The sequence below is a fragment of the Phlebotomus argentipes genome, unplaced genomic scaffold (genome assembly GCF_947086385.1).
Source record: "Phlebotomus argentipes unplaced genomic scaffold, Phlebotomus argentipes genome assembly scaffold_18, whole genome shotgun sequence".
NCBI classification, from domain to species: Eukaryota; Metazoa; Arthropoda; class Insecta; order Diptera; family Psychodidae; genus Phlebotomus; species Phlebotomus argentipes.
In genome coordinates, this window is record NW_026776177.1 from 3920911 (window position 1) to 3943807 (window position 22897).

The window sequence follows — 22897 nt, forward strand, 5'->3', positions numbered from 1 at the left end:
TCTCATCATTTGTAATTTGAATTTTTACAATCCTCCAACCACTTGCCAAGACCATTTATTTGCTGCTCCTTCTCCGCGAAAGACCAAAATCAAGCTCAGGAGAGCGTGTCGTGTACTTATTTCTCTTCCTATGCCAATCAACAAAAATAAATAGCTTCAAAAATACCATTAAAAAAATACACAACTAATTCCAAATTCACCGAACGTTTGGAATCCTCACCAGAATGTCATTTGTAGAAGAGGGGAAAAAAAAGTCTCACCCATTTTTGACTACGCCACCCTTCGCGGGAAGTTTTGCGTTACTTTTTCTGCACCGCGTGAGGGTGAAAAATACACGTAAAAAGTATATATTTAAAAAGAGGGAAAGAGCGCGAGAGAGTGCGGAATTTTTCTTCGTTTCTCTCACTGAGCATTCCTTTGCCTTTCGTTTTCATTTATTGCGACGTGCCAGAATTTAATTCGCTTTTACTCCCCGCGCGAGGGTGGGAAAAAGCCAGGGCAGAAACCGGTGAATCATCATGGAAAAATTAACAGAAAGTTTACGCTGTGGAATTTTCACTGACTCCATAAGTTTCTCCAGCAGCATTTTTAAATAATCTTCCCCAGAATCACGTGAAGTTTATTCACTGAAAAAACATGCAAATAACTGTCGAAAATTATGAACATCATGTTGAGTCGCAGGAATTCTGAGCTTTTTTTTTCCTCACGATTGCCACCGCTTAAGCTCCGAATGTGTCATCGAACGCAAAGTTTATAACTTTTATGAGACATCTTCTGCATCTTTTAGTGCTTTAAGGGCACCTTTCCTCCAGGGGCGAATGGCACAAGTGAAGTGCGAATGAATAAGGAAACATATTGAACTTTCCAAGTGACACTTGGCATATAGAATTGGAAGGCACTTTAACTGTCAATAAATCGAAATTGTGTTTTGGTATAAATCCATCCAAGATGCAGCACGTGAAAGTGTCTCTCAGGATGGGTTGTGAGTGTGGGAGGAAAGGTGAAATTTCACCCCTTGACGTTTGCCATATCCTTATATATCCTCAAGGATTGGGGCGAGGGTTTGGTTAAAGTTTATTGTTTCCGAAACAACAAGCGGATTTTCTTGCACAGCGTGAAGCACATATTCTTTAGCTCCGCAATCTCGTCTCACTTTCACCTCCGCCACCCCTGCAACCCCGGCCACCCCTGAGCACAGATCTCCACATATTTAGAAAGTTTTTCTCATCAAGCCTCTGTCGCCGTCATGCACTTCCTTCCGCCCGTCGCATCGTGTGTGTGTTTGTTGTTCCTCTCTCGCTCTTTTGGGGGGTTGGTTTTGAGAGCAAACAATGTGCGAAGATTGCGCTCCTTCTCATCGTCTGGGCCAGGTGAGGAGGCGGAAGAAAATCCGTCCCAGAAATAGAAGATAAGCCATAAATTACTCCTTGGGATGGATGAAGCCCACAGCACGGCAACAGCACGACAAACTTTCCGAAAGCTCACCTCTTCTTCATCCCCAAACCACCACTGATTCACACCCCTGTCCGCCCTCCAACCCTTCCGGTTTTAGAATAAATGTCCGACACTTTTTGGACGAGTGTGTGTGTGTGTGTGAAATTAACTGCTTTAATTACAACTTGACACCCCAGTCAGAATTTATACGCTGAGTGTGTGAAATATTACGCTAAACACTGACAAAAGGGTTTTGCGAAAGGGCGCGAAAAACGGCCTGAAAGTGAAGCGCTTTTCTCTCTCTCTCTCTCTCTCTCTCTCTCTAGCAAAGAAAAAGAGTACAGCGCGCAAATCATGGTCAGATATCAGTGAGCTTTCCATCTAATGTGCCCATCTTGATTGATAATGAAATGTGATTCGCGATTTATGTTTGCGTGCACTTTTTCGCTGTTGTCATAACGTTAAACACACCGTCTGGCTGGTGGTAATACAGAGACTTATGCACACGATGAAGCACTAATATTTGCCATAACGATAAGGGCAAATACCAGCAAAGCCGACGCGAAGCTGGAAAACAGGGCAAACAATGCGGGTAAATCATCACCCTTTGTGATAGTATCGGAAGTACATTTGGGTTCCTGAATGCGAATAACTGGATTAAAGCGCAACCCAGAGTTACAATTTACGCCACGGTGAATCTCACGCATCGTGCAGTTCCGAAAGCTCTTTTCGCCACCACATGATCGTTCATAGGGAAGATGAAAAGAATGGATCTGGAAAATTTCATTTTCAACCCAGAATGAGAGAGAGTGTTTGAGGGCAAAAAGGGCCTCCGTGTTGGAATAATATGTGAAGACGACTCAAGCATAAATTATACACGCGAAGTGAATGACATGAGGGAGATTTTCTTAATTGATTAGTCCACAATTTGTGGGTGGATGGAGTTGAAAAACGTGACGAAAATTCATGATGCTCCTCCGTTTGCTATTTATTCCCATATATGGCGCTCGTTTCTCTGCAAAAACACACACGACAATTAAATTTTTGGCCTCTCCCCCATATATATTGCTCCATCCGGGCTGCAGGAGCCCCAGCTATAAGGGCGAAGGGGTGAAGGACTTGTGCGTATCAGGACACAAGTGTCACTTTAATTACTATGAGTTTATGTTACAGAATGGTGTCTAAGAACCAAAGGGAATTATATGAACACAAATTGCAGGGAAAGATCTGTTTCTCTAGCATCAGCCTTGTTATTAATTCTGTATTGGATTCACCTTCTCCGGACGTGATCAGTACTTTGGAGCACCGCCAGGGGCGCAGTAGTTATTCAAGGGGTCGTTGCAAATTTATTTTCACAACATTTTAAATAAAAACTGCGTTGCAAGATTGCAATTCATAACATTTATGATACATTATTTTCTGAAAAGACAAGAAAAGCCGGGAAATTCACGGGAAAATCAAGGCAATTGACAGTAAATATGTTTTGAGGTGGTTTAGCACAAATTTATTGAATTTTTAATCCACCAGATGTCGTGACATGCACGAAAATACAACTGTGCTAAAATGTCACAACAAAGACAACTTCCTAGACGTTTTGACCTGCAGAATCCTTCAAGAATCCTGTCTTTAACAAAACCCAATGTCAGAGACAGTAACGGATGAAGATTCTTCGCGTTTGACAGCTGCAATTCGTATTAAATAAACTCTCAAATTCACTATTGACGGCCGTCAATATAAGCTATGATAAGCGTAAAGTTGCAACGATTCACAAGTTTGAAATTTATGAGAAATTCAAGTTCAGCTGTTTAATATTTTCAACACAAAGTTATTCTCGAGGATATTCCGGAAGAGACATCAAACCATGAAAATATCCTTGCAATTTATCTTAGCAATTTGGGTCCTTGTGTCTGTGTTGTTCACATCATTCCGGCTGTTATGTGGGCCAATTGAAATGATCGAGATTCGCCCGCAAATTAAATGACGAGTCAGTGGATCCGGGTCGACAGTGGGATCGAAATAATAGGTTAAAATCATTAATATGTAAGGACGATTTGTTGACCGGCACATCCTTCGGCCTCGCCGGGATGTCGGAATGGCGGGAGAGGCGAATGAGTGGTGTGGTGACTGGACTGAAGTGATTAGGAAAGGCAAGAAATTTATTTGAGCCACAGGTTTCGTAAATTGGTGACTTGAGTCGTATAGACAAAAGGGAAATGGCTGAGGATATAAGTGGAGTTTCGTATAGAATGTGAAACGAACGACCCTTAATTGCCTCCATAAATCCGAGCATTGCGTATTCATCTTGAATGCAAATTATTTGCCAGAGCAATTAGTGCAATGTGTTGGAGCTCTGCCTCTTTCTCCAGGGATCATCTGGCTGTGTGTGTGTGTGTGTGGCTCACATGATGGGGATACCTCTTGTCTTGTGCATCCCCTCGGCATGGGGAGAGAGAGAAGCTCTGCGGTCGGAGGAGATGGTAACTAATGACCAGATCCACCGCAATCTTTGAGATTCTCATTAATCTATTTATTGTGTCACTCAAGCATGGAACATGCTGGATGGCAAACATCGCCAGACATCATCCATTCTGCTCACATTCCTTCGGACGTCTGCTGAGTGGACACTTTAAGAAATTTCACCTCACTTCCTGAACGCGCCCAAAGTGCCCCCCCAGAATTGCACCCTTTTGACTTTTCCACTTTCGCCAGTGGTGACAAATGGGCAAAAAGCTCCGCGCCACTGCTTATAAAGTGTGAAAGCTAATTTTCACTTTTTAATTGTGGCCATTCTCATCGCCAAATTGCAACATAAATTAACGTGTAGTGTTGTGACAAGTGTAAGGAATTTAATTATATCAACTCTTGTCATTTAACTCTAATTTACTATCCACGCAGAGCGACTTTTCCACACTTTTATTTCTCTTAGCGCGGGCTCTTTTTCCCTCATTAAAATTCTCAAAAGCAATACACCCAAGCGAGATTTGCCTCATGTCCTCATCCGGATGGTGGAGAGATAGGGAAAATTTTCTAATTAACCAATTGTTAAACAAACGCCGGGCCCTTAATTACAGCTCACCACCACCCTGTCTGGGGCTATAATTTGTCAACGACATTCATATACACCACTTTCACCCCGACAATGGCAAGAATTGCGTTATGAATGTTATTGCTCATCCCATGCGCCATAATGGTTGGATAATTTTAATTAAACAATTCACATATTTTCCACTATTATAGACTCAAACTATTAAAATGCCTAGAATAATGGATTAACGCCCTTGGCGCGCATCCTTTTCTTTCGCTCTTTCGCATCCAGAGTGGTTTTATAGAGGAGAAAATCACTTTTCCATGCTGGTTTTTGTGTTCTCCCTTAGATTTTAAGCATTTCAATCAATAAACAACAATTTCCTCGTCATTTTGGGCTTCAGCGACCTTTTTCTCTACCCTTTTTTTCCTCATTGCCGCTCATATTCAAATTGTCGTGGAAATCTTGAAGAAGAAATGACGACATTAGGAAGAATTACGTGAAGAAAACCTCAAAACTGACCTACTTTCCCAAAAGATTTCATGCCAAGAAAAGGAGAAAAGATGACGGAAGGGAATTTTCAGAAGGAGGAAAAGTGGATGAAACGTGGCTGGATTTTCAAGCGTTGCCACCCAGAAATTTCCAACCCCCAATATTAAATGGCAAATGGATGTTTTTGAAATTTACTTATTTAAAAAAATTAACCCACCCTCGCCTGACCAATTCCATCATCTGTGCGTTCAAATGGACACCCTTTGCAGGGGGGGTTGGGAGAGGGCAAAAAATTGTGTGTACAAGATGCTTACGTGACATGATTCGAGAATGGGATTTCCACAGGGGCGGAAGGGATGGTGATATCGATGGGGAGTGAAAGTGAGTTGCGTTTTCTCACGAACGAAATGCCACTCAATTCGAATTGAAGGCACAACATCACCTAATTGTATTATTAATTTACGAGTGTGAGAGAAACTGGAGGTGCCACAAGACATCCAAATGAGCCTCCCAAGAACGGAGTGACACGCTGGATCGCAGCATTTTCCCATTAATCTTGCCGATCTTTCTTTCCCTCTGCCGAGAAGCGCACAAATGCGTCTGTGGAAATTATTTAATTGTGTGACGAAGAGAATTATTTAATTGCCAACTCGCAACGTCTTTTCCACGCAAACTCTCAATTTCCCGGAGACAAAACCAATTAGAAAGCCAGACTGGAAAATGGCAAAAATCATACTTTTTTTCACAGCTGACTTCACAATAATCTCAGTTTGTAATCATTTTCCAGTCTAACAGAAAGAGGATTTTCTCTGTTTGAGCATCATTTCAGGGGGATTGAATTTTGGAGTGTATAAATTCGATCCGCAGACGTGGAAAAATAACGCAATAATTGACCACGAATGCGCGAGTTTATTGAATTGTCAGATCAAATATTTTATCATGAAACTCACAGATGAAAGATCACACAGTTTTAATTGGTTTTGCCTCATATTTTAACCCTCGTTCCGCCTGTTTTCAGGCTGCAAAAATGATTTTTTCTCATGTAGATTGAATTCTTGGAAAATCCATGCATTTGACCAAGGGACAGATATTATGGTCAGAAGTGGTGTACAGCTTTTGTGTAAGTGGTAAAATATTAAGAATATTTGCAAATTGAGGCATTTTCAAATTTATTTCGCTTAAAAGAATCATTTGTTTTGCGTTTTTTTTTTAGGGTTTTTGGTTGATTTAAAACGGTTAAAACAGATTCTGGTGATTAAATAACCTTCAAAGTCATCAAATTTGTACTTAGATTGCAAATATTTCTCTTTTTCTTGGCAGATTTGACTATTTTCGTGCGAAAGAAAGCTTTAAAGTCAATCATAACCTCAAAAATGTAATTTTAGAATATTTCTTATATACAGAGATTCACTATATTTACTCATTTTCAAGTTTGGAAAGATCTAAATTAGTCCAAGAAGGATTTTTATGTCAAATTCATAACCTCACAATTTGATCAGAATTTTTAAAGCATTTTCTGAAGGCAAAACTAAGATTAGATTGAAGATAAGTCAGAATTGAGTGTGAGAAATCGTTGAAGAAGTCGAAAAACCGATGGAAAATGCTTTTAAAAATATTCAGAAGTGTCTCTAAAGTGGTGCACAGTTTTGATGCACATTATCTCCCCCTTGCACTTGACTTTTATCCAAAAAAGTTTTAAATTCGACGATGAATTGTTACTGAGAAAAGCCATCAAGGGTTGGAATGTGGATGGAACCATCAGACTTTTTACTCGTTGGATGTAAAATAAAGAAGGAAAAAAATCCTTTTCACCTATTTGCGGAAAAATCCCATCATCTTTCAAACCAGAGAAGTGCGGATGTGCAGAAAAAAGCTCTCAGTGAAAAGAGTTTTTGGGTTAAAAATCACTGGTTGTATAGATTTTGCGAGAGTGAATAATGAAAATTGGTTTTCTTTGCACACACACACACAACGCTCAGAGAATTGAGACTTTGGCTGTCCTGAATGTAATAAGCCCACCTTTTCAACCCCTTTTCGCTCCGCCATAAAATCAATGTGTGTGTAATTGAACATGTGGTCGGAGGTGCTCTCTCTCAGTAGAAGGTATAGAAACTTGTTTTGTCATCAAATTTATGGGATTCCCATAAAAGGATTTCCCGTCCCCAAAACTGAGACTCTTCGCACGCCACGTGAATGATGGGTTCGAGGGACTTTGGCACCTTTGAGGGAGAAAATAGGAAAACTTTACAGACACCTTCTAAGATCCATTACTTCGGTACATTGTATCCACGGTCTGAAGGAGCTCTTGCTGCTCTCTCAGCGCTTAATTGGCTTGGATGCCAATTGGCAAAATTTACATTCACGCCACAAAACCATGAAGGAACAAATGAAAATAATCTTTCAGGCAAGAAATTCAATTTGCATGAAAGAGTTATAAATTCTATTGATAAAAAAACGTGCAAGATGCACTGGAAAAAGGCATAATTGGTGAATTGGGTGAATTGATTCACAGAAATTCATGATTTTGTGAGAAAATTGCAAATTTTGGCACACAATTTTTGATTTGAATATTTCAAAAGTATTATCAGTGACATTAGTGCCTCTAGCGGTGGTCAGATAATCTTGTATTGTTCTAAATAGGTGTAGAGTTTTGCAATAGCTTTCTAAAGAGCCTAAAATTATTAAGATCGTTCATCGAACATTTCCGCTCTTTATATGTATCATATGTATGTTCTGTTTCAAAAATGCTCTTGTAGACTTTAGGGCTTCGTTCAGCTGAATTTGGGTAATTTGCGTTCTTGCAATGAATGAAATTCAAGTGAATATTCAAGTGAGAGGTGAATGTCGCCTTGTCGGCAAGTTCAGGGTCCGCCGTCATATTTTGGCTAATAAATGCAGCCCAGACTCACCGAATGTGGTGAATGAAAGCGTGTGTGTGTTGGCTGATTATGCGTCCCGCATTTGGGCATTATTGTGAGGAATGTTGTGCTTCAAGGGAGTAAGTAGCTATAAATGTTTGTGCATTGCGTAATTTCAAACACGTATTTGCCATGGCAAAATCCCAGGGACTCCCCAATTATGGAAAACGTTTCTAATCTACAATTGGATGTTTGCTCATTTTGTTTGAACAGGCGCCCGCCTGTGCCCGGCCCCTTGGAATTATCGCATGGGTGGCGCACACAAAAGAGGGCCTCACCTCGCCAAATCTGAGGGATTTATAATCTACAGTGCATACACAATTCAATGCACTCCACATGAATGGAATTTCCAATTGCCGCGAGGCATGGTGATGACGAGCGCTATGGTGAGTATGTGGGGAATTTGTGGCTGCGAAATGCATCTTCCACCACCCCTATTGGCACAGCATTGCTGCCCACACACGCACCTTGTTTGCCCACGATCCCTTCCAGGCCACCAGTCGCACGCGCTCGAAGACACCGCACGCATTTTTCAGCCCCTGGCGCAGTCAAAACAGCCTTGATTGCCCACTGTAATTTTCAATGGATTTTCAATGGTTTTTCTGCGGGAATCCTGCAGAAAAGTCTGTTGAGGTTCCCTCAGGGGTAAAAAGGACATAAAACAACGAATTTTCAACGGACCGTTGAAAAACCTTCATAAAGTGATTCTGTAGTTTGAATATGGTGCGTTTCTGAGCATTTCCTCGAGATGGCGCTGTGATTCACAAAGTAAACGTGGTTGAAAATTCACCAAGACATTATTTTATACACGCAAATTGTCCTTATTCACGCTTATTACAATATTAAGCAAGGTGCAAGGATGCTTCCACGGTAGAGAATTAATAGAAAGAGGGAAAAAGTAGTTTCCGAACCGAAAATACGTCGATTTTTGGAAAATATTTTTCACAAAATATATTTTGATTGCGAAAATTCTCAGTCCTGGCTAAGGATAATAGTGTATAGTTCTCGGGGAATAGGAAATATACGCTTCCCAGAGGTTAATTTCCTCAATCTTCAGGGAAAAATGTGTGTAATTTCTCCGCCCATTTTTGACAGCTGTCATCTTGAGAGAAAAACCCCGAAATATAGACAGAACTGTCATTGCCAATTCTCAATGCAAAGTCCCTCATCCCAAAAGGCGCGGGCAAATGATGGACTCGTCTTAGGGACTGTGGAATGACGGACAGCGGATTGTGTTTTTACTGGGTGGCGAACTGTCCCTGCAAATCACCCGCCGAAATCCCCGCATTGTATATGGCGGGAATTTGAAATTCAAATCAACTCCATCTGCGAGTGCAATTCCAATTTATCCTGCCGACAGATCCTGCCGGGCCTCTCTCGCCAATAAACGCTCAATTTTTCACTGGGTGCATCCTTCGATTGTCCGGAGTGCAATTATCTCTTTGTCGCAATCTGCACGAATCGGTTTTGTATCGGTGCATTGTGGAGTTTGGCATTGTGAATCACTCCCATTTCACTCATCTGATTGAATTGTCTCATTATCACAATTCCAGCTGGCAGGACGGCCGTTATCAGTGTCCACAGAGTGGTGAAATTGCTGAATTGCCATTTTGGGGTGTGTGTGTGTGAGGGTGGCGAGATTCCCATCCATGAGAGCGATATAGAGAGTGATGTGAATAAATGTGTGAACTATTAACAATCATCACATATCTATCATCTTGTCGATAGATGTAAATTGCATTTGCCATACAATAAATAACAATGAAAATCGAGGAAATTTCGCACCACCAGGATTTCCCCAGTGTAACAAAATTTTCCATTCACCCCCACAAACCCTTTGGCATTAGTATGTTTCATCCCCCACGCGCGCTTTGATGTGCAAACGCACTCCACAATTGGGACACTCTCAGTCAGATTTCGGGGAATTTGTGATTTGGAATTTGGGATTTGGGAGCGTTTGCACAAATATTAGGTGGATTGTTCTATAATTGAGGGAATGGAATTCACATGGTCCATCAAATTTTCACATTATGCGTGATTCAGAGCAATTTAGAGGGAGAATTCTAATTAAAATTGTCGTAATATTTCTCAGACAAATACAAACAATATAACTTAAGCTGCTTTTCCCGCTGAAAAATCCCCCACCCACACTGTGTCTGGGATTGTCTTTTAATTCCATACCTTCGGATTCACCAGCAAAAACACCTAAGTCACACTTTTGGCAAAATTTGTCGCTGCTCTGGTAAATTATTTGTGCGATAGTGCGGATGAAAAGTTGCACAAAATATCTTCCAACACAAGTTTGTGGGAAAATTAATTAGGTTTTTCTTCCTCTCGGCATGCAATTTTGCTGCGGAATGTTGTCAATTTTCCCCAGGGAATGCGTTGAAGAGCGCGCGCGTTGCATCCACGCGTTCTTGTGATGGTGGAAAAGTGTCGTTCTGGAGGGTGCGGAAGAAAAGTTTAGAGGGTGTGTATGTGTTGAGATTCAGGTGGATGCCATCGAGAAAATTGTGTCCCGCACGTTAAACACGATAAACATTGTTGTAAAACTGTTTACCTTTATATTTTTTAATACCTACGGTAAATAGAGTTTATTCTTCGGCACCGAGGGATGGTGGCTTTGATCCACCCCCAGGCTGTTCTAGGGGGTTTGGGATTTTGTGCTGTGCGGGATCAGAAACTCCTTGTGTCAACATAAATTTCATCCCATTTTAACACTTCCACAGCGTGTGTAATATTTGTGCACAGCACGAAAAGGTGAATTCATTGGGCAATAAATAAAGTATTTTGACTCTGAATTAACACGAAATTCTGAGAGGGAAACATCATCTTTCATACTTTCCCAACACCCAAAAACACCCACCCAGAGCTGATGATCTTTTATTGTAAACTTCTGCGAGAGGTATTTATATTATAAATTCAAAACTTCCCAAGGGGTGACTAATTAGGGATGCAGTGTCACTTTTGGCTCGAGATGCATTCATTTCGTGTACATTTGATTCATTCGTAGAGCGAAAAAACAGATATTTTATCTTGTTATCTTTTCAAAAATTTATTTATAAAGGAATTGAGCACAATTTTTAAAGAGCAAAAAGCTAATTCTTCAGCTGAAAAGCTTGCAAACACCAATAAATAGAAAATATTACTTAAATTGTTGATCTATAATCGGATATTTACGGTTTTAAGCAAGGTTTTACGATAAAAACAAGAGAATCTTTAATAAATGCTCTCGAAGATCTGTATTCGAAAGTATAGAGAAAAACCGAAAAGTGTTCTTTAATCGTTCAATATTATTCTTAAACTTAACCTTCATTTTTTTCACGTTCTTATAAATTCTATAAATGATCGCCAAACTGGTTGAAATAATTCTCTCAGCGTTCTAAAATCTATCTTCAGACCTACAACTTCTCCCGACAAGACAATTTGACTTTTTTTTTCCTTTATTTTCTACTCTTTTCCTCTAAATCCTTCACCGAATTCTCAAATCCGTCATTTTGAGTCTATTTTCTTAGATCTAAACCTTGGACGAACCGCGATGCAGCGAAGACAGACGATGCTGAGGCATTGAAAATCTATATTAGCAGCCTCTTGAAAGTTGCAGAGTGTAAATACAGAAAACCACCCCATTTTTCCTTCCAAAACACTTTAATTCCCAACTTCCAGGCGAGCTTCCGACTTGTGCAAAGACGGAAAACCTCATCAAATGACCATGAGTAAATAGGAATGACACCAAAGCATCCAAAGTCAGAAACTCCAGCTGAGAAAGCTCCACCGGTTTGACTGGGAAAAGCTCATATTGGGTGGAATTTGCTGAAGCGTTAAGTCGAAGAGGAGTGCGAAGTAAAACTTTATGGTTATGTACACCATAAAAGCCCCATCTGATTTATAAGTCGTTTGAATTTTTAAATAATCCTCTGACTGAGATATTTTTATTGTTCGAGAAGCGCTCTATTGGACAGTGTTTGGCATGTTGTGTGGCTGCAAGTGCTGATTTTGCATCAATTTCACTGTCCACCCGAGCAATTCACCGCATTGCAAGAGGAAAAAGGGGGCATTTTTCCACCCCCGGCACATCAACAATGCTGGATGGAAATTGTTGAAAGAAGTTTTCAGTGTGATGATGCGAATACAATTTCTATGGTGCAAGGAAATATTGCTGGCAGAAGAAGCACAATATTGCAGTTTTCCATTCATACCACCGAACATATCATTGCGAAATGCCCATTAAAGCTGAGCTGTTCTCTCTCAGTTGCGTACGCCATTCAAGAATGTCCTGCGTTGTTGACAAAAGCCCTTCCTGTAGATATAAATCTTACACATTTCACGAAGAGAAAGAGATCTAATTTGTTTCATGTGACGACAGAGAATATAAACTTCATTAGTTTCAACACACGTTCATGGCGGAAGGTCATTCTCTGTGGGAAATATATAATGTCTTCTGTGAGTGATGACAAAAACATCAAGAAGAGTGTTTGTTGTGGATGGATTACAACGAAGGGAGGGATTTCAATTAATTTGACGACGTGGAAGGATTCTGAAGAGACTTCATTTCGTCACAAAATGAACTCCACAAGAATCGGACTGAAGCATTTCTTACGTCACAGTGAGGAAAAGACACAAAAGCACCACATTTTTGGGCGATTTTGTCATTGGTTGACATTAATTTTGAAGAATTGAATTGAATTTTAAATGTCTGACACTTGAAATACTTAGATTTGAAATCTCTTAAGTTTCGGCTCGATATTTCTGTAAGAATACACATAAAATCGCCTTTCTTTCGATACATTTTCTGATCATAACCTCAAAATATCACTAAGAGATCTTCAAAGGCTTAGTTTGGAAGCTTCATAAGTCACAAAATTATCTTTAAAGCTTGCAGAAGAACCCAAAACTCCTGATTTAGAGTCAAAATTGTCCAGAAAGTTTTCTAAATAAACATTTTCTGAGTCCAAATCAATATTTTTGAGGTTATGTTCTACATTCGTACAATTTGTAGAATTTTGTCACAGAAAACTTCAGAATAGCAACATTTATTGTATGTTAAGCTTGATGTTAAGGTTAAACTCTGCTAATGATTGGCGATCATCGAACTTTTTCTAAAATCTATCCTTGATTCCTTACATAACCTAGAAAAGCATTTTTCCGTTTGTTTCTGCGTAAAAATCAAGGGAAATCCGAAGAATTGAGATAGTTTTGTCAGGAAAAGAAGCACTCAGGAAAGGAATAATGCCATTTCTGACCATATTATCTCCCCCTTGACTGCTCCTTGGAAGGCTTTTGCGCCACGCGATCAACAACAGTGAAAAAGAACACCCCTTTATCATTAATGCTCTTAATTTGTTCTGCAACATCGCTCGTGTATCTGCAATTCAACAAATTCTCCACCCACTTCAGCAGCCATTCAATATTACCATGTCTAATTAATACATTCCACTGTTCTTTTCCGCTATTTTCCCTTAAGCATCAGCTCTTTAGAAATTGGAGTCTTGCGCTGAAGTCATTTATTTGCCAACACCAGAGAAATTTTCCTGCATAGAATTTTCGTGATGTGAGCATTGCAACGCAATGAATTGCGCGCCTTGACTTCACCCATAAATTCCACCAATCAACTCCTTCTGCAAATGTTTCCGCCAGCATTTCGTCCCTTAATTAAATCCCACTTCACCCTCGCGCTTTCGCAATTATCGAGAAGCATTTGGTTTACACTAAATAAATCAATTCTTTCTGTCATTTCCGGGTGTTTCTCCACCGGAGAGAGTTTAAATGCGTAATTTGACTGGGAGTCAGCACAATTTACCCCTGTTTAAAACACCCCTAGCCAATGTTTTAAAGAGCAGACAGTAAGTTGTGAGCTCTACACATAAATCGAATCCTTATCTGGTGCTGCATTAAGCGTTTGTATCGTGAATTTTCTCCCAAAACATTTTCCGGACGAATCAAATACTCAAATAATCACAATCGGGCGAGACTCCCCAAAAAGCATCGCATGGAAATTCATCCCCCTCTATAAATTCAATCTATGCGCGACGGAACTGTGCTTCGAATTGCACAAGAGGTACAGGCTGACTTTATGAAATTATAATACAGCATAAATACCAATAAAGGCCGAGTAAATTGCCTCCATGAATCTTATCTGGGCGATGTTTTTCTCCACAATGCGCCCCTGACGAAATCACGTGAATTAAGCTCAAGATTCAATTCAATTTTCAGGGGTGAACTTTATCTTAATTTAATTTTTTCTCTCAACTGTTTTTTTTCTGCGGGGCTGAAGAGATTTTGCACAATGCTTCCTGATGGAAAAACGCTTTGCACTTCGTGGCTCTTTTCACCCCCACTCACACCCCAAAACATCAAAGCATTGTGCATAGTTTTGCTCTTGCAGCTCAGATAGAAGCTTTTTTCATCACCGAGTAAAAGTTCATTTAACAGTTGTGCAGTTATTTTGATGTCTTTGATGTCAAAAACATTTGCATTTGGGGTAGTTTTTTTTTATTTCATTGCTGGCACACGAAAGAAATGTGTGACGTTTGCGAGGTTCACCACATCAAAACGCGCTGCTCGAAATCCATATCGTGATGCCTTTCCTGCATGTGTTCAATCAATATGTTAGCAATACATTTCCTTATCGAGACTATTTTGCACCGACAAATCCTCTCAGGAGCGAGTCTCAATCAAAGGTCCACTTGTGATGAGTATTTAAAAAGCATCAAGAGGGATTTTCACTCAAGATACGACCAATAAATCTCCCTTTTATTGATATGTCCTCGTCCACTTGAGCATCTTCACCTCACGTCATTTTCCCCTTTTTTCTCCTGATCATTTGCAGGAGTTTGATTTAATGGGAGTAAAATTGAGTTGCTGAGCACTTGACGAGGTCCTGGATTTTTGACACGCTCCTGAGTGATAAATTGTTTGATTATATTTCGCCTGTTGGAATTGTTTTGGCGAGGAAAGGAAAATCTCCACGCACTTTTCTGCTCAATCACGCCTTCACGATAAGCACAAAGACAGAAATCCCAAACCACTCCACAACACATTACACCATTTCAACCCTTAGTTGGGAGCTGGCCTTTTTGAATATTCCACCCTTGAGGCGATCGAACATGCAAAATACGTTGAATATTATCGATTGCAGATGAATTTTAGTGGCTTCATTTTGACTCAGGAATTTAGATTCAATACCCCAGACTGTCTCTTTCACCCCCTCTCCCTCTCCACCCCAATTTGAGAATGCAAATTCCCCGCCTCTGGCCTGATGCTTGGGTCATCTGCAGTTTCGTTTAAAATTCATGCCTAGCAATGTGTGTGTGCGCAATTATTTTTATCGTCACACAATGCAAACATTCGGAATTCAATTATTTATGCATTTCAGCCGCGCCGAGCACCTTCGAGGGGGCTGAAAACGGATCGCTCTCATTAATTTTCCCCAAAATGTTGTCATCGGCCGTGATTTCGAGAGTCGGCCAGACATTTTTTCCACTCGCAGTGCGGAAAGGCGGCTCGATTACCGCATGGAGTGCAAATGTCGTTTTTGATCTTCCCTGTCACGAGCACAAATGGAAATTCCGCATCCCATTGCAGCCCCTGCGGCTCTGTCATGGGGTTTGAGGGGCCCCGAAAATGGATTAGGCATACACTGTAAATTGCCTTTTAAAAAGCTTGTCATACGAATAATTGAAAGTTATATTCTGCAGCACATTGAGTGATATCCAGTTTTTGGGCATAATTTGAGGGCGTCTTCCGCCGAGGGGCCAAAATTGGCCAGATGGTGTCATTTTATGCAGCAGCATTTGGGGTGGGAAATTCTGTAGCACCTCATATGAATATGTATGAAAATATGGTGGAAACATAGAGAGAAATAATTTAAAAAAGATCGAATGATTGATTGAAGATTGACAGAAGTTCACAAGCCACGCCCACTTGAATGCTCCGCCCATTGCAAAGACACTCTTGCAATATTTCAACAATTTCCTAGAATAAATATGCTTTTTCGTCAATTTTCTGACAGCATTTTCACCCCATAACTTATAAAAATCACAAATAAATCAAATTACTTCCCCCTGAATTGTTTTCAGCCCATATTTGTGACGTGATAACCGCATATGATTCTGCGCTTTCCATTTTTCAGTTCATATATTAAAATTCAAGCATTTCTGTGAAATTAGTATTTTTTAACATGTTCTCAGCTCATTTGTCTCACCCTGTGATGCGTACAAATTCCCTGACAAATGATTCTTCAATCGAATCACTGCTGAGGCATTGAGATTTTACATCTTTTCCCAAATTTTATTTTCCTCTCTCTCTCTCCCGCTCTTTCTGCTGTAACATGGCGAAAAAAGGTATGCATGTGCCGAGAAGAAATACGATGGCACGTCTGTGATGTGGAAATCTCCACCATCTAGTAAATCGAATTGTTAAGAGTCACAACAAAAGGCCCAAAATGCGGGATCGGAGAAAAAGCGGACAGAGATGTAAATGTGGACCTCGAGCACTTTTTTTCTCATGCCGCCGGCACTGACCAAATTCCACATACGCCAGCAGGAAAAACGACACATTTGCACTCCTAAATTTCCCACCCGCCACCCCCACACCCCCCGGGGGAGATGGGAATTCCGTGTGTGCCATGGGTTTTTTTTGGGGGGGAGAGAAATAAAAATCGTAAAAATGCGAGAGGAATTATTTCGATTTTGCAGCAAGATGTAAATTGGGTTTTTCGGGAGATGCGGAGGGGTGGAAAAAAAGCAACTCCAAACTTATTTATTCACTGGGAAAGTGCCGAGGTTGGGCACAAACGTCTCTGCTGGGAAAAATTGGGGGGAGATGCTGCTTGAGGGTTGACTGCAAGGGCGGAATTGTCAATACAAGGAAATTTGATGGACTGTGCAGGGATTTTTTTTTGTGGGGTGAAATGTGCGTGGAAAACCCTGTCAAAATAGACATTGATTCAAATCGTGGGTGTATTAATTACAAGAGAATTTTCGCGTGTCTGTTTTTGCTGGGTGCTAAAAATAGAGTCATCTTTTCCTCTTTTCCCTTGAAGATTGATATAATTTAATTGAGGGCTTTTCTACGCTGTCAGTCATGAACTCTGCGCCCTTTCCTCTCGGTCATTGTCTAGGGAAATGGCGTCGAAAATAGACTTTGACGAGGCACTCAAATATCGGCTTGACTGTCACCGATAATTTCACCCTTTTTGGCCCCGGCAAAACAGCGAGACGCACACGGAAAAGCTCTCAATGGAGCACCTCTGTGTGTATTTATAAAACAATGGCGTGGGAGCTTTTCCAAGCTCGCCCGTGTGAAATGTTTCCAGTGAAGCGTGATTCGCGCGTCTCGCGATCCATGTCACTTTTGGTCCGTCGATTGAGAGTGGGAAAATTGGTTTTAAATTAATGGGGAAAAGCGGTGTGTGTGAATTTTTCTTGTTGGCACTTTTGTGGCGACAAAACCCCGCGGAATATCTCACTGTGATGCTTCACTGCCATTCGCGGTGAGGCTGGCAAATTAAATTATATAACACTGGGTGACTCACCTCGCATCCAGATAAGCTGATATTTTTGAGATTGAGCTTGAAAACACGATCCCTGGAAAGAGAAGAGAAAATGATATATTAGTTCCCATGAGATTCAATTTAATTCCTGTACATCTGCAGATTTTCACTTTTCCCAGCCGCGAGGGAGATGAAAATGGTCGAAGAGTGACAAAAGGGTGGCTAAATGTGAAGAAGATTGATGGGTAAATGACAGATTAGGTCTTTATATTATCCCAAAATTTCCCCCCTCACTTTGCTTGAAAGCTTGGGTAATTTTTTCTTCTTTCCTCCAAATTAAAAGGAATGAAGCATTCTCCAATCTTGTGATGTAAATTCATCCTCACTTCTTTTGTAACACACACACACATCTTCCCCAGGAAGATTGACATTTAATCTACAAACGTACGAGAGAAATTCACAATTTTTCGCTCGTCGTGAAGGGAAAGTTTACAATTTTTATTACAATCTCCTCCACTCATGAGCCAACGCCAGACAAACATGCAAAGAGACATTCTTGCGAATTGGTCTCTGGGACATAAGACTGCGAGGCAAAGACAAGCTGGAGAAGCATGTGTTCCACGCTGTCTTTCTGTCCTCACACAGAGTGTGAGATAATGATGTTCCTGTGTTGCCGCTTTTTTCCGTCTTGCCGTCGTCTTTTTTTTTGTTCTTGACGCGCGTCTTAACAACAGAATAAAATTGGGCAATTTTGCCTCATTTCACGGCGAGAATCGAGGGTGGGAGATAATTGAAAGGCACCGTCTTACTTATGCATCGCATTTCACGACAAGACACCATTCAGTCACTTTGGGTGTGCGAGCTAAAAGCATTAGAGCTCCATTTGTCGGGTAGTGAATGTGCCTCAATTGGCTCCTCAAGAAACATTGTAGCCACTTTGATAAGCGCAGCTTTGCTTCAAGGCAGGAAGGATTCTTGGGTTGGCGGGAGAAAAAGGCTTATCTCGATGGGATTTCGAGTCACAATTCAGACATTTAAGAGAATGTTTGTGAAAATTATAGAACTCCAAATTCTTTTTTCCCACCAAAAAGCACTGTTAAGTAGATAAAGAAAGAGAATTAAAATAGGAAGACGAAATCAATGGTAAGAAGATGGTTTTAGTGTTTCTCTGTTCCCTTTAAGAAATATGCTTTCATCAAGGAAGAGATAATAAGTCTGAAATCTGTACAAAATGCAGAATCTTTAACACTTCAGACACTTTAGAACGTTTTTAAAAGCATTTTCTATCGCTTTTTAAACTCCTTCGACTGTTTCTTACACTGATTTCTAACTAATCACAATTTAATCTTGGTTTTTCGGGTTTTTCCAGGAAATTGTGACCAGTTTTTAAACATTCTTGGACTGAATTAAATCCCTTTAAACCTTGAAAATGAGTAAATTTAGGGAATATCACAATGTTTTTACTGGATAATAAAGTACAAACAGCGGAAATAACTAAGCAAAGAGACGTTCATCTAGGTTAAAAAGATATTTTTAAGGTTATGTTTGAAATTAAAACTGTTTTTCGAGCACAAATGCACAACTGTGCCAAGAAAAAGCGAAATATTCCTAGTTTAAACACAATTTTGAGTGTTTCTGAGGGTGAAAATAACTTGGAAAATGCCTCAAGTTGTACACCACTTCCGTCCACAATATCCACCCCTTAGTCTTCATAAAATATCGCAATATAGACAAATATTTTTGCCTCTGTAACAATATCAGTTACACTTTGCCGATGGGCGACTTGTAAGAAAAGTGCAGAGGGCTTTCGCTCAAGTCTCTCAACGTGAAAACTCATAATCAGTTCAGCGTGAATGGAAATGAAATTGGACGTGAAATAAATTCCCTCCATTTGGGGATGAATTTAATTTTCACCCAATGGATTGAAGATGGAGTTTTATTCCCGCCGCCCAGATCGATTTGGGGGGAAAAGTCAGAGGTGAAGAAGATGCATGGTAGGTGAAATAATGAAAAGTGACGGCGAGCTGCGAGTTTCATCATTCTCACATTTGTCTGTCTGCTTTCCCACCCCAAGAAAACACACACACACACACACTTATTAAGCACAATCCATCTGCTTGCGCCGGCATTGAGGAGACATCGAGAATGGGTGGAACAGGGAAGGTGAGTCGGTGGATCCTGTGCCATTTGTCTTAATCCTACCAACTTAATAAAGTGGCTAAATTACAATCATTAAGTATAATGAGTAATCTTCCGCCATCTATCCATATATTAATTAGAGCCGAGCGCGCTGAGAGCCAAACTCAATCGTATATTCGGGACCTTTCTTGTGTGTCTGCCACAATATTAAATTCAGCAGGTGGAAAAGAGATCCCGATCGAGAGCGAATTTAATGAGTTGCCATCCCTGCCAATTGTATCCGTGCTCACCAAAACCGCGCACATCTCAAGAACGACGATGTGAGTCTTGGGGAAAAACTATACGTGAAACTCTCTCGTCTTGTGCACGTCAAATGGATTTTCACCGCACTTTAATTGACGTGGAGTCACACACACAAGACCCCATCGGCTCATCCTCTCATCGCATCTCGCCCAGAAACGCTCCTTCAGCTTTCGCCGTTGAAGCACAAGTTATTAAATTACACGTACATATCGAAGATACGATGCGGGGTTTTTAATTATTCCTCAAACACACATCAAAACTCAGAGAGAGAGAGAGACTTTTCGGAGATAAGCAAAAGCATCATTTGGGGAGTTTAATCACATTTTGCAGGAGAACGGCAAGTTTTCAAATTCACAATTTCTTAATCCTTGAGGACTTTAACTATTCAATTGGAAAATTTGACGTGCATTTAATGCATGTTGCTCATTAGGTTTAACACCGCACAGTTTAGGGTTATTCCAGACAAGATTCTGGGGATAAGATATGCTTTCCTGCATCCGTTCGAGCTATGAAACTGAAGCTCATCCATCTCAAGGGGGAGATAATGCGTCTCAACAGTGAATAGCGAATTTCTGTGGATCACAGACACTTCCAGAACTTTGGCAGTGCTTAAAACATGCGTTTTCCACATTTTCCAACCATCTAAAGTATCATAAGCTCAAATTTAGGAGTCTTTGACCTAAAAATAACTCAATTTAAACTTGAATTATTTGGAAAAACGTACAAAATAACAGTATCTAAGAAATATATTAAGTTTCCAGCAGCTTTAAATTGCTCTTTTAGATAAACTTTTGACCATAACCTAAAAATTACCTTGAAAAAACAATTATTGGTGTAATAAAATTATGTGCGACAATCGAAAACCCACCAAAATTTTCTATTTTAAAGAAGAAAATCAATTAAACAGCTCTTGTAATAGACAATTTTGTATCCTAAAACTGTATTTAGTCACTAAGTTTTCCTTAAAGTTAGTTACATAACCTAAAAATCCTATAAAATAGTGTAAAAATCTCAAAATATTGCGTTAATTCACTGTCAAAGTTGCTCTTTAACGCGTAATATTGCAAATATTCATGCACTTCCACTTCTGACCCTTAAATCTCCCCCTTGATCCACCCCGAAGAGTGAATTGATATCGGCGCAGCTGAGAAAATATTAATGGAGTTGTGAAGGCAATTTTCAATAATTCGTGCTATCGCACCGGAAAGTTCGGCACAAATGTTGGGGTTTTCGGGGGGGTGGAAATGAGTGTGTGAAGAGAGACATCCCACAGAGCCGTCTCGATGGGTCTTAATCAGTTCTTCCGCATGGCCGGACTAACGAATTTAATTACCAACTAGACCCAAAATTCTCCGATTAGATTACATTTTATGCTCGCAGTCAGTTGTGAAAAGATATCATTGCACTAAATAATATGGCTCACAACACAGCGCGCATCCCCTTTGCCGAGGCGCTCCTCTTAAGTCCTCGGCAATGAGCTTTTCAATTAGCCTCCCGGTGAGTGCACGGCAAAAGGAGTCAATTACAAGCATGCCGGAAGTTATTCCAACTCCCGAACACATCTTGATGCCATTGATGTCGGGAAAGCGATCAGGAATACTTAATGGTCGCCTCTCTGTAGATAATTTCTTCATCTCCCTGGCAATGGGGATGATTTTCAATTTGCACGGATATTTCAGTCTCTCTTTTTTCATAGGGTCAATTTATGCTCGGTGTGCCACTCGGAAAACGGATGAGTTTTTCCGTCCATCCCCTGGCAACGGCGCTCAGGACCTGTAATATGCATCGAAAGTCCCGAGGGTGGCATTCGGGACACACACACTCCGCGCTGTACACAACATTCTCGGCAAATATTAAAAGTGAAATGTTATGTGCGAGGGGCGAAAGTGCGCTCTAATTGAAATTTATGATAAATTCTTTTTTCCACCCACCCTCAAATGCCCTCACAATTTCCAGCTATTTTGTCACAGCAAAGAATGCGTCACACAAAGCGCAAAGACCACTGATAGGGAGTGAATTTCTTGTTTATTATTAAAACAGAGCCAGTTGAATTCTCTCTATTCGCGCCCATTATTTATTGACCTAAAAAAAATTCATGTGAAAATGTACATGAATTTCACATCTAACGACGCGATGTGTAGCAAAAAATCCCATTTGCAGAGAAAATGCATCCAATGATGTGCTTCAATTGAATAAATCGTTTTCGAACATAAATTCGCACTAAAGTGGAAGTGGCGAGTTGTCATCAAAGTGAAAATCACTGGAAGGAATTTTTCCCATCATTCACATTGGGAATGAATTTATCTGCATGCGTTCCTCTGTGCGCAATATTGTTCAGCGAAACAAACTGAATACATTGCGCGATTTTCTGTCGCGCCTCTTGAACGGCAATTGCAATTAAAGTGGGCGCGATTCGCAGAGATGCACACAGTATGCTATTTAACCCATTAGAGACAATATGGAAAGTATGTGTGTAAAATTTATAGAATTGCAGCAGTGCTGCAAATGGCAATAATACCAATCATTTCAATGCATTTTGCCATCAAAATACACACAAATTGTGAGTTGGAAACTCTTGATTCGCCGTGAAGTCGCTTTTGTGACGAAAATGGAGAGCTTTAGTGACAAAGGGTTGCAAATACTTGGCTCGAGAGATACTCAGAAAGACTTGTTTCCTTCTACGTGAATTATCGGTTTATTGATAAAGAAACAGATCTTGATATCTCTTTAAAATGTAATTATTAGGTTACTTTACACTATTTTGAAAGATCTGAAGGTGAATTTCTCAGCTGAAAAGCTTAAAAACACCAATAAATAGAAACCTTTGCTTAAATACTTAATCTTTAATCGTATATTTACGGTTTTATGCAATGTTTTACGTTAAAAACGTGTGCAGAATTGGGAAATCTTCTCAATTATTCATTCAAGAAAAGGGAAAAACCGTAAAATGTATTTTAATCGTCCATTATAACAAGTTCTTCTAAAGCTCAAGTAAAAATTCCTTTTACAGTCGCAAAAAATACATTTTTCCTTCAAAAAATTTTTTTTTCAACTTTTTGTATCTTACACAGATTAAGATTTTTCTTTAAGATC

The 22897-nt window shown here is 40.1% G+C and overlaps 1 protein-coding gene across 2 annotated transcripts in view; it reads right to left on the reverse strand.

Annotated features, from left to right (window-relative positions):
* LOC132261338 (semaphorin-2A) overlaps nucleotides 1-22897 on the reverse strand; it is a 147568-nt gene that overhangs the window by 41938 nt on the left and 82733 nt on the right. For both annotated transcript variants that reach the window (XM_059760159.1, XM_059760160.1), the window contains exon 4: nucleotides 17405-17456. In XM_059760159.1, coding sequence (XP_059616142.1) covers nucleotides 17405-17456 — 52 coding nt within the window. The remainder of the gene's footprint in view (nucleotides 1-17404; nucleotides 17457-22897) is intronic.